The sequence below is a fragment of the Mytilus edulis genome, chromosome 12, assembly GCF_963676685.1.
Source record: "Mytilus edulis chromosome 12, xbMytEdul2.2, whole genome shotgun sequence".
NCBI classification, from domain to species: domain Eukaryota; kingdom Metazoa; phylum Mollusca; class Bivalvia; order Mytilida; family Mytilidae; genus Mytilus; species Mytilus edulis.
The window spans coordinates 81,698,352-81,711,491 of NC_092355.1; the positions used below are offsets into that span (position 1 = coordinate 81,698,352).

Here is a 13,140-nt window from a genome sequence, read left to right on the forward strand (position 1 = left end):
AGAATAGCATTACAGATTTCTTCCCTATACAGCTTAGAGTTAACCAGGGAGATCACCGAAGTTCTAACCTGTTTATGCTGAGCCTGACTCAGCTAGTATAACCATGGGACTGTATCGCAATCTCGGCAAATTATAAAGAATAACAACTTGTGTGTGAAGATTGTAGATTATAATTCCACCAGAAATGGTACAGGAGTTTTACAGAGTGTGTATTGTTTGGTAAACTGAAAGAAATAAAAATACAATATTTACAATATGTACGAAAGAAATATATGAATGTTCAATGCAGTAATAATATCAAGTCAAAAACGAAAGTAGAATTCTCAGGTCAATTCATAGAAATAAACAATTACAGTTCGTATTTGTTGAATAAACGTGGAATTCAAGTTAACGTAATTAACGGTATATATATTTAACAGTTTATAATCGATTTGAAACGTACTTGACGGTGATTTGTCACAATATCCACAGGAGCAGATTTGTCGTTGCATCCATTTGCAATAGACAGGTGAGGAAGAGAAAGTAAACGGTAGTGAAAATACGGATAAGTCCAGATTATTTCCGGAAAATATGAATGTCTGAAAATTCAATCCAATAGACTTTATAGTAAATATAGTTGCGTATGTGATCCAGAATACTCCCCGTCTGGAATCTACCTGATATCACTATTCCAGAAAGTATAATTCCAAATGTGAATGTCACTATATTAATCCAAAATATATACATATAATTACACAGGTTTGTTTTCTATGAGAAGAATCATGTCCACGATAGGGCGTGTGTAGGTTGTGGCTTTTCCATTAACGATTACTCGCACTTCTGCTTTTCGGACATGTTCGTCTGAACTTTTAAAAGAGTTCACTATAATTTCAACGGGCAATTGGGTACGGAAAATGTTTTTGTCCTTTAGAAGAATGACGTCTCCTTCGATGATATCACGGCGATCTTCGGTCCATTTTCGTCGTGGTTGTAGTAACGGCAGCTACTCCTTCCTCCAACGGGACCAGAAAACACTGGCTAGAGCCTGTACTCGTCTCCATTCGGCAAGACAGAGATCTCGCTTGTCGAATTCCCCAAGATGGTCTGAAGTGAAAATGTAGTCTGTTTTCTGCGTCAATAACATAGCCGGAGTTAATATTAACGGATTCTCTGGATCTGTTGATACCAGTACCAGAGGTCTAGAGTTCACTATTGCTGAAACTTCTGCCATTAGTGTGTTGAGCACGTCATGTGTTAGGCTTCTTCCGGCTGCGTTAAGAAGCATAGAATCAAGAATTATCCTAGTGATACCAATCATTCTTTCCCAGGCTCCACCCATGTGGGACGAATGCGGCGGATTGAAGATTGAAGTTGTACCAGAATTGTACAGAAAGTTATTGAAGGGTCCATCTTCAACGTTGATTGAGTCAATCTTTAAATCGTCGATTGCGCCGATAAAGTTCGTTCCACGGTCAGATCGGAAAATCTTAACTTGGCCTCTTATAGCGGTGAATCTCCTGACAGCGTTTATGAAGGCTGAAGAACTCATTTCCTCGATTAATTCGATGTGAATAGCTCTTGTCACTAAGCATGTGAATAAAATTGCCCAACGCTTTGAGTTGGCGTATCCACCACGTGTTTTACGTGAAACAATTGTCCAGGGTCCAAAGGTGTCTATTCCAACGTTAGTAAACGGAGGTGAAGGTTCAAGACGGTCCTCTGGCAAATCAGACATGATTTGATACTCGGTTTTTCCTCTGAGTTTGCGGCATGTCACACATTTGTGAATAATAGATGAGATCAAGCGTTTTGCTCCTACGATCCAAAATCCTGCGGATCGAATCGCTCCATCTGTGAAATGGCGACCTTGATGTTTTATCTTGTTGTGGTAGTGTCGAACTAATAATGTCGCTATATGATGGCGTCCAGGGACGATCAATGGTTTCTTTTCACGGAGGTTTAAGTCAGATTTGGCGATACGGCCTCCTACTCGTAATAGTCCTCGTTCGTCCAAAAACGGATTAAGGTTAGCTATCGGACTCCGCTTATGGATTTGTTCCTGACGTTTAATGCAATCTATTTCATCTCCGTAAACTTCATATTGAGCAGATATTATGATGAAATTTTCGGCATTCGAAAAGCCTTCCAGAGAAGTCACTGGTGCTGTCTGTTTTGACCCGTGTAAACGGGAGAAACGTTCCAAAAAGGCTATCGCTCGCACAAGTGATGTCCAGTTGGAGAATCTGTTGAATCTATCAGTTCCGATACCTTTTTGCTCAAGTGTGGCAAATGTTTTTGCAACATTAACAGTTGCACGTATTTCTCCATCTTCCTCTGGGTCAATTAGCTGATATATGTCCTCAGAATTCTTTTGTTCTGAGAAAAGAAGTTGTCTTGGTCCTAATAACCATTCGCTGCTATGAATTTCGTGAGCAGGTACGGACCTTGTTCCCGAGTCTGCGGGATACGGTTAGTTGGTACATAATTCCAGTGACTTGGAGAGCTAAATTTTCTTATTTTCTCTACTCTATTGGCGACATAGATAAAAAAACCTTCTTGTCTCGTTACTGATGTAGCCTAGGACTACTTTACTGTCTGTGTTATCTAGACTGCTAATACTGCAGCAGATAGTTCAAGGCGTGGAATAGTATGACCACTTGTTGGTGCAACTTTAGCTTTCCCAACGGCAAGAATGAAACCTATGTTTGGTTCACCACTACTGTCGGTAGTGCGTAGATATGCAACAGCTGCTATGGCTTTTTCTGATGCATCAGAGAAGACATGTAACTCCTTTGTGGTGGTTTTGCTGAGATACGGCACGTAGGTACGTGGAATGCGCAATGTTTCGATAGCAATTAGAGTATCTCTCCAAGATTTCTACTCATCTGCTGTCTCGTCAGTGAGAGGTTGGTCCCAATCGATGGTTTCTGATACTATTTTCCTTAATAGGAGTTTCCCTTGTATAATCACCGGAGCCAAAAATCCCAGAGGATCGTAGAGACTGTTTATCGTCGATAAAATTCCTCTCCGAGTGATCGGTTTGTTTTCTGATGATAATTGAAATAAGAAGTTATCAGTGTTTACGTCCCAGCTGAGATCAAGACTACGTTGTAGGGGTTAACTGTCGCATTCTAAGTCTAGATCTTTAAGATTTGAAGCCAAATCACTGGCATGAAATGCAGACATAACTTCAGCACAATTAGAGGCAAACTTGTGAAGTCGTAAGTTTCCATATTTTGCTAATGCTTGCTGTGTGTCCTTCATGAGCTTAACAGTTTCCTCTTTAGTAGGACATGACGTTAGACCGTCGTCGACATAGAAGTCTCTTGTCACAAAGCTAGTCACGTGACTGCCAAACTCTAGTTCTGATGCTTGAGCTGCTTTTCGGAGTCCAAGCGTAGCAACGGCAGGTGACGGACTATTTCCGAAAACATGAACTCTCATGCGGTATTCGACAAGGTTCTCCTTTAGGTCACTGTCTTTATGCCATAAAAATCTCAGGTAATTTCGGTGGTCTTTTCTGACAACAAAGCAGTGAAACATATGTTGAACGTCTGCAGTAACTGCGACCATTTCTTTCCTGAAACGCAGCAGTACTCCAAAGAGATCATTGGTCAAGTCTGGACCTGTAAGCAGGACGCTGTTAAGTGAAACTCCGTTACATTTGGCGGAAGAATCAAACACACCTCTTATCTGATCGGGTTTCTTCGGATGATAAACACCGAACAATGGCAAATACCAGCACTCCTCATGTTCATGCAATGGTGGAGCGAGCTCTGCATGATTATTGTCTAGGATCTTACTCATAAATGTAAGAAAGTGTTCCCGCTTAACTGGGTTTCTATTCAGACTGGTGTCTAACATATTAGCACGATGAAGAGCTTGTTGTCTGTTGCTTGGCAATGGCTGTCTTGGCACTTGGAACGGCAACGGTGCTACCCAACTTCCATCCGAGTCTCTCACAAATTCGTTGTCCATCTGCTTCATGAACATTTTGTCCTCATATGAATGTCCAGGCTTATCATCGTCCCTTGTTTTTTCAAAGAGTGGCGATTGTAAATCTTTCGTTACAGGGTCTGTGTAGTTTTCCCGGATGTCAAACTTGCTTGTGCATGGTTGAAAGGTTGAAGGTTGTCCTGTAGGTAAAATGTTGGTTATTTTGACATTTAATTCAAGAGGTACATGCTGCTTGTTAATGCAGGTTTCTCCTATCACTACCCAACCCAGTTTCAATTGTTGTGCGTATGGAGTTCTGGGTGGTCCTATGCGCTGGTCGAGGACATGGTGTGCCTCTAAAAGGTCTCTGCCAATTAATAGAAGAATTTGGCAATTTTCTTCTATTGGTGGAATGCTACCCCTAAGTTCTTTTAAATGAGGGTGATGCATTGTTACTTCAGGAGTAGGTATTTCGTCCCTATTATTGGGAATATGATCACATTCAATCAGTACAGGAAGGTCAAACTTGTCATTACCATTGATTGATTCCATGACAAAACCTCTTCCTCTTTTCCCTTAAGTGACTACTTTGCCGGAGCATGTTGATAGAGTATAGTTCTCCGGTTTATCTTTGACGTCGAAAAGATTAAAGAATTCGGGCGATGCTAGTGACCGGTTGCTTTGGTCATCAATGATGGCGTACATGCGAATAACTTTGTACTGGTTATCTTTGTGATAAACATTTACAGGAAGTATTTTAGCACACGATTTCCCGCTATATGTATCTTTGCAGATCTCAGTACAGATAGAGTTGACTGAGGTTGACTTAGTTTCAGCCGATTCTGTAGGCTCCCCGCCGTAGGCTTGCTTAGGTAAGCTAGACTGAGAACTTGCAGGTTGCTGTGGTCTAGTGATGTGTAGTGCGGCAGTGTGTTGTTTACTTCCACATTCTTTACAACTTATGCGTGCATTGCATTCCCGGCTCCTGTGTGAGGTAGAATCACAACACTTGTAACATACATTGTTTTCTTTTAAAAGACCTTTGCGCTCCTCTATTGACTTGGCTCGGAACGCTCGACATTCATTTAAGGAATGCTTTGTATTGTGCAGAATACAAAGACCTTGTTTGCTGGCGTCTCCAGATTACTGCTCAACAGCTGTTTTATGAGCACCAACTTTAGTCTTAGGGTAAGACGTAGACCTTGGTGCAGCACCCTTTGTATTTGGTGTTGCCTTTGACCCAAAGATGAACCCAGGATCGTTCTTTGTTTTGCTTATTTCCCTGATGAAGGCAGAGAATTCTGTGAAAGGTGGAAAGGCAACTTCATATTTGGACTTGTATCTTGTAGCCCTCGTTGTCCACTTTTCTTGGAGACCGTACGGTAATTTTTCAACAATAGGATTTATCCCGGACGAAGAATCAAAATATGCTAGCAAACATCCCAGCATGGGATTTTCTTTGTGATATTCTATTTCTGATAGAATGTCAGACAGTTCGTAGAGACGTGCGTTGTCCTTATTCGTCAAGGTAGGGAATTTGGCAAGTTTATTCATGAGAGAGGCTTCCAACATTTCTGGAGCACCATACCGCTCGTCAAGCCTCTTCCATAATCTCTGTATACCTATGGTAGGATTATTGGCGTTCGACGCTCTTATGCTAATGGCATGTTTAGCGGACTCTGGACCGAGCCACTTGATCAGTAAATCGATCTGTTCTGAGTCAGAGACTTGTAACTCATCAGTCACGTTCTTCAAGCTTGCTTTCTAAGTATGGAAGGATTCTGCCCGATCGTTAAAGCTTGTTAACCGGGAGAAAAGCAGGTCCTTACGTAAGAGGAATATAGTTATCTCCGATGTGAGGTTGATTTGTTGCTGGTGTGCAACAGGGATCTCTTCTATTACGCCTTGTTTTTGGTGTGAAACAGGGATCTCTTCTATAAAGTCTTGTTTTGTGCGTAAGACAGGGATCACTTCTTTAACACCCTGTTTTTGGTGTTCAGTAGGGCTCTCATCTGAAAGGCCTAGTTTTTGTATGCCGGTTACTAATCCCAGATCTGGGATTAAGGTAACTTCCGGTGACTTAGTATCGGAAGGCAAGACAGCAGATATCTGTGACAGCAAGTTCAATGCCACGGATGGCACGATCGCTGGTGCTTCGTGACTCAACTCGATCTTAACAGGAATTTGCTTTTTCTTTTGAAGACCTGTTACTTCCTTTACAACAGTTGATACAGGAAGTCTATTGACAAAATCTTGCACACGCTGGAGCGGGTCTTCCTTTTCGTTAGCGAGATCGATAAACGCTTGGCTATCATCGTATTCCAGGATACGAGCCTGCAGCTTCTCTCTGTGGTTCAAGAAGTTTAAATTTGGCTTTAAGCTCGACCTTTTCCCGGCTTACTCGTGCGGCTTCTTGTTGCATTTGAGCCTTACGTTGAGCGACTTCTTGTTCCATTTCTGCCTTTTTACGTGTGGCTTCCTGTTCCATTTCAATTTGTCTGGACAGGGCTTGTTCCTCTAACATTGCTTCCTGTTGTAGGATAAGGGCATGTTTTTCTACAAAGGCTATTTTAGACTTGGCAGCCTCTGCCTTGGCAAGCTTTCTCCGTGCTAGGCTTGACATGTCTGACACGTTAGAGCTACCACTGCGTGAGGTTTTCTTACCTTTTGACCCTGAGGTCCTTGTTTTAGTTGATTTAGCCTTAGTGAGGGCAAGGCGATGCTCGTGTAAAGAGTCCATGGCCAGTTCCACTTTGGACAGACGGAGATCCAATGTAAGGTTACATGCGTCTATGTCTTTTTGACTGTCCAACGTTCTGGTCCTTTTTAGAAAGTCCAGATATTCGTCTGTGAGCCTACGATAATTTGTATAGGCTTTTACAAGATTGTCCTGGGCTGTTAAGACTTGCTGAAGTTCATTGGGAGGTGTGGTAATTTCCGATAACTGGGTCGTTATATCTGACCAAAGGACCTCTAATTCCTCACAGAACTTATTACGTCTTTCTGTGTAGGCTCCTTTACCTTTTTCGGTGAGATCCCGTACTCGCCTAGTCTCGGGATTTTCATCTAAATGTGTGGTATTAGACGGATTTTGTAATAGTTCTAGATCTGGGACATTTCCCTCTGGGGGCTGTATCTCTTCTTGTTGTTCCACATGACTGGGATCCATGTTGACTCAACGTTGTTGGGTTGCTGCCTAGTACACACAAGTTATGTAGTCCACTGTCAGTGTAAAGGTATTAACGTTGTTATGTTGTCGTTCCTTGTCTGGATATGTAAAGACAGGTTGTCGTCAATTTACTATGCTGAGCCTGACTCAGCTAGTATAACCATGGGACTGTATCGCAATCTCGGCAAATTATAAAGAATAACAACTTGTGTGTGAAGATTGTAGATTATAATTCCACCAGAAATGGTACAGGAGTTTTACAGAGTGTGTATTGTTTGGTAAACTGAAAGAAATAAAAATACAATATTTACAATATGTACGAAAGAAATATATGAATGTTCAATGCAGTAATAATATCAAGTCAAAAACGAAAGTAGAATTATCAGGTCAATTCATAGAAATAAACAATTACAGTTCATATTTGTTGAATAAACGTGGAATTCAAGTTAACGGAATTAACGGTATATATATTTAACAGTTTATAATCGATTTGAAACGTACTTGACGGTGATTTGTCACAATATCCACAGGAGCAGATTTGTAGTGGCATCCATTTGCAATAGACAGGTGAGGAAGAGAAAGTAAACGGTAGTGAAAATACGGATAAGTCCAGATTATTTCCGGAAAATATGAATGTCTGAAAATTCAATCCAATAGACTTTATAGTAAATATAGTTGCGTATGTGATCCAGAATACTGTTTAAGGGTTTCATCAATGACCCTCCCAACTATTTGGAAAAATCCGAAGACCCTGTAAATATCCATTGTCTGATGTATGCCGATGACATCATTTTACTATCTTCTACAGCTACTGGTCTTCAATCAAAACTTGATATTTTGGGAAATTATTGTCAAGTTTGGTGTCCTACTCTCAACCCAAATAAAACAAAACTTGTGATTTTCAACAAGGCAGGCAGACACATCCGCCTCAAATTTAAATACAAAGAATATGATATTGTAAATATCTAGGTTTGTATGTTAGTGCTTCAGGTACATTCCTGTGCTCAGAATGAATTATACAAGAAAGCTTTAAAAGCATATTTTAAACTTAGAAAATATCTATTATCTCTAAATCCTAGCTTAAAAACTAAAAACTAGTGAACATGTTTTTGATCATTACCATTAAGCCTATTCTTCTTTATGGAAGTTAAATTTGGAGCTCATTTAATCCCTTTATAGCAAAATTTAGATCTGGAAACCAGTTAACTTTGGATAAAATTTATTCAAATTTAACTTGTGAAAAACTACACAGTAAATTTTGTAAATTTATTCTGGGTGTGCACAAAAAAAACCCCACAAATTTGGCAGCCTTATCTGAACTTGGTCGGTTTCCATTGTACTTTGACTTAGTTAAGTCTATTTTGAATTATTTGCTTAGAATAGAAAATTTAGACTCATTTCCTTTATTACAAGATGCATACTTCCATTCAAAATTATTTTTTTCTCAGCATAAATCGTCATGGAATAGCTCTCTCCGACAAATTTTAAAAACTCTTCCCGGGTTTGCAAACATAAATGATGGGAAAAATACCACCAGGAAAATATTGAAAAAGACGTTTATAAAAATTTGGAAGAACCAACTGACCAAGAATTCAGAAGGGAAGCTCCGCACTTATGTAAAATTTAAGAATAATTATGGTTTCGAAAAAATATCTAAATATCATAACCAATTTTGAGCTTAGGAGATCATTAACAAAATTGAGGGTGTCGTCTCGCCAGGGTGTCGTCTCACCATTTACAGATTGAAATAGGGTACTTCTCCACACCTTAGACTATGTCAGAAGTGTAACTCTGGTAATATTGAAGATGAAGTTCATTTACTCTTTTATTGCACTTAATATAACGAAGACAGACACATTATTTCGGAATCATTTCCCAACTTCATTAACTAAAATTCCCAAGAGAAATTGCTATGACTACTGTCTTGTGAGAACTCAACTGTATTAAAAGAGTTGTGTATATTCCTGGTTAAACACTGCAAATATCAGATTTGTATTACATGTTTCGCAAAATTAGCAATTGTTGTTATTTAAAAAATATTTGTTAATTGACAGGATTCAGTTTCTCTATTATTTTGTTCATCTGCTTCTGACACGAGGAGGATTGCTGTTATTGCCTATCGCAAACCAACAGTATATCCTACAGCACCGTCCCTTGGTGTCTCCTGCAGATGAACAAATTTCCATCTTTATAATCATTTAAGTTTATGAAAACTTTATTATTAAAATTTTTTTATGTGTGCACTGCTGGACATAGAAATAATAATGGCAAGAAGGAAGGAAGGAAAAAAGGTACTTTTAATGTATTTTTGTTATTAATGCTATTTTCATTTGTCTATTATAATATCTGCCACGTTATATACTGTACAATGTCTCATGTTAGTTGCTTATACTACCATAATTGTTAATTGTAAATGCCCCCTGTGGGACCCTGATTGGAATAATATTTTTTTTAATTTTAATTATATACATGTATGTACCTATTCCTTATTTTTATTCTCCAAGTAAAATGTAGTATAACTTACGTTGAACCAAGAAGAACTCTAAAATTAAAATAATGTGTAGCCGTATTGACCTTACAGAAAAGCCGTACAAGAATATTGACGGATTTTGAAAATGACCCGTCAATGAACAGCAAACCAACGACTAAAAATTCAAAGACATCTGGAGGTGAACATACGGGCTTCACCAAGACAGGTGTTATACGTATTAATTAAAGGTGATTTGGAGTTTATATCAATGATACAGCAAACCAACAACACAAAATCAAAGACATCTGGAGGTTAACATACGGGCTTCACCAATGAACAGGTGTCATACATATTAATCAAAGGATATTTGGAGTTTATATCAATGATACAGCAAACCAACAACACAAAATCAAAGACATCTGGAGGTTAACATACGGGCTTCACCAATAAACAGGTGTCATACATATTAATCAAAGGGTATTTGGAGTTTATATCAATGATACAGCAAACCAACAACACAAAATCAAAGACATCTGGAGGTAAACATACGGGCTTCACCAAAAAACAGGTGTCATACATATTAATCAAAGGATATTTGGAGTTTATATCAATGATACAGCAAACCAACAACACAAAATCAAAGACATCTGGAGGTTAACATACGGGCTTCACCAATAAACAGGTGTCAAACATATTAATCAAGGGAGATTTGGAGTTTATATCAATGATACAGCAAACCAACAACACAAAATCAAAGACATCTGGAGGTTAACATACGGGCTTCACCAATAAACAGGTGTCAAACATATTAATCAAGGGAGATTTGGAGTTTATATCAATGATACAGCAAACCAACAACACAAAATCAAAGACATCTGGAGGTTAACATACGGGCATCACAAATAGACAGGTGTCAAACGTATTAATCAAAGGATATTTGGAGTTTATATCAATGATACAGCAAACCAACAACACAACATCAAAGGCATCTGGAGGTTAACATACGGGCATAACCAATAAACAGGTGTCAAACATATTAATCAAAGGATATTTGGAGTTTATATCAATGATACAGCAAACCAACGACTCAAAAACAAAAGGCATCTGGAGGTTAACATACGGGCATCACAAATAGACAGGTGTCATACATATTAATCAAAGGATATTTGGAGTTTATATCAATGATACAGCAAACCAACAACACAAAATCAAAGACATCTGGAGGTAAACATACGCGCATAACCAATAGACAGGTGTCATACATATTAATCAAAGGATATTTGGAGTTTATATCAATGATACAGCAAACCAACAACACAAAATCAAAGACATCTGGAGGTTAACATACGGGCTTCACCAATAGACAGGTGTCAAACATATTAATCAAAGGATATTTGGAGTTTATATCAATGATACAGCAAACCAACAACACAAAATCAAAGACATCTGGAGGTTAACATACGGGCTTCACCAATAAACAGGTGTCAAACATATTAATCAAGGGAGATTTGGAGTTTATATCAATGATACAGCAAACCAAAAACACAAAATCAAAGACATCTGGAGGTTAACATACGGGCTTCACCAATAAACAGGTGTCAAACATATTAATCAAAGGATATTTGGAGTTTATATCAATGATACAGCAAACCAACGACACAAAATCAAAGACATCTGGAGGTTAACATACGGGCTTCACCAATAGACAGGTGTCATACATATTAATCAAAGGATATTTGGAGTTTATATCGATGATAAAGCAAACCAACGACACAAAATCAAAGACATCTGGAGGTTATCATACGGGCTTCACCAATAAACAGGTGTCATACATATTAATCAAAGGATATTTGGAGTTTATATCAATGATACAGCAAACCAACAACACAAAATCAAAGACATCTGGAGGTTAACATACGGGCTTCACCAATAGACAGGTGTCAAACATATTAATCAAAGGATATTTGGAGTTTATATCAATGATACAGCAAACCAACAACACAAAATCAAAGACATCTGGAGGTAAACATACGGGCTTCACCAATAAACAGGTGTCATACATATTAATCAAAGGATATTTGGAGTTTATATCAATGATACAGCAAACCAACAACACAAAATCAAAGACATCTGGAGGTTAACATACGAGCTTCACCAATAGACAGGTGTCAAACATATTAATCAAAGGATATTTGGAGTTTATATCAATGATACAGCAAACCAACAACACAAAATCAAAGACATCTTGAGGTTAACATACGGCCTTCACCAATAAACAGGTGTCAAACATATTAATCAAAGGATATTTGGAGTTTATATCAATGATACAGCAAACCAACAACACAAAATCAAAGACATCTGGAGGTTAACATACGGGCTTCACCAATAGACAGGTGTCATACATATTAATCAAAGGATGTTTGGAGTTTATATCAATGATACAGCAAACCAACAACACAAAATCAAAGGCATCTGGAGGTTAACATACGGGTTTCACCAATAAACAGGTGTCATACATATTAATCAAAGGATATTTGGAGTTTATATCAATGATACAGCAAACCAACAACACAAAATCAAAGACATCTGGAGGTTAACATACGGGCTTCACCAATAAACAGGTGTCAAACATATTAATCAAGGAAGATTTGGAGTTTATATCAATGATACAGCAAACCAACAACTAAAAATCAAAGACATCTGGAGGTTAACATACGGGCTTCACCAATAGACAGGTGTCATACATATTAATCAAAGGATATTTGGAGTTTATATCAATGATACAGCAAACCAACAACACAAAATCAAAGACATCTGGAGGTTAACATACGGGCTTCACCAATAAACAGGTGTCAAACATATTAATCAAGGAAGATTTGGAGTTTATATCAATGATACAGCAAACCAACAACACAAAATCAAAGACATCTGGAGGTTAACATACGGGCATCACCAATAAACAGGTGTCAAACATATTAATCAAAGGATATTTGGAGTTTATATCAATGATACAGCAAACCAACAACACAAAATCAAAGACATCTGGAGGTTAACATACGGGCATCACCAATAAACAGGTGTCAAACATATTAATCAGTGGATATTTGGAGTTTATATCAATGATACAGCAAACCAACAACACAAAATCAAAGGCATCTGGAGGTTAACATACGGGCTTCACCAATAGACAGGTGTCATACATATTAATCAAAGGATATTTGGAGTTTATATCGATGATACAGCAAACCAACGACACAAAATCAAAGACATCTGGAGGTTAACATACGGGCTTCACCAATAAACAGGTGTCATACATATTAATCAAAGGATATTTGGAGTTTATATCAATGATACAGCAAACCAACAACACAAAATCAAAGACATCTGGAGGTTAACATACGGGCTTCACCAATAGACAGGTGTCATACATATTAATCAAAGGATATTTGGAGTTTATATCAATGATACAGCAAACCAACAACTAAAAATCAAAGACATCTGGAGGTTAACATACGGGCATCACCAATAAACAGGTATCATACATATTAATCAAAGGATATTTGGAGTTTATATCAATGATACAGCA

At 38.2% G+C, this 13,140-nt stretch overlaps 1 protein-coding gene across 1 annotated transcript; it reads right to left on the bottom strand.

Annotated features, from left to right (window-relative positions):
* Positions 1 to 982: 982 nt before the first annotated feature.
* Positions 983 to 4,467, bottom strand: LOC139497891 (uncharacterized). The gene is made up of 2 exons (XM_071286131.1): positions 3,102 to 4,467; positions 983 to 2,436 (listed from the first exon to the last, which is right to left on the bottom strand). Exons 1-2 carry the CDS (start codon positions 4,465 to 4,467, stop codon positions 983 to 985), a joined length of 2,820 nt encoding a protein of 939 aa, XP_071142232.1.
* Between the last annotated feature and the right edge of the window lie 8,673 nt (positions 4,468 to 13,140).

What these genes read in the sequence shown, in the direction of transcription:
- LOC139497891 (XM_071286131.1), bottom strand. Translation starts at nt 4,467, where the DNA reads ATGGAATCAATCAATGGTAATGACAAGTTTGACCTTCCTGTACTGATT. An exon ending in TCTAGACTTAGAATGCGACA is followed by an intron (nt 2,437 to 3,101) that starts GTTAACCCCTAC and finishes CGTATCCCGCAG; the next exon opens with ACTCGGGAACAAGGTCCGTA.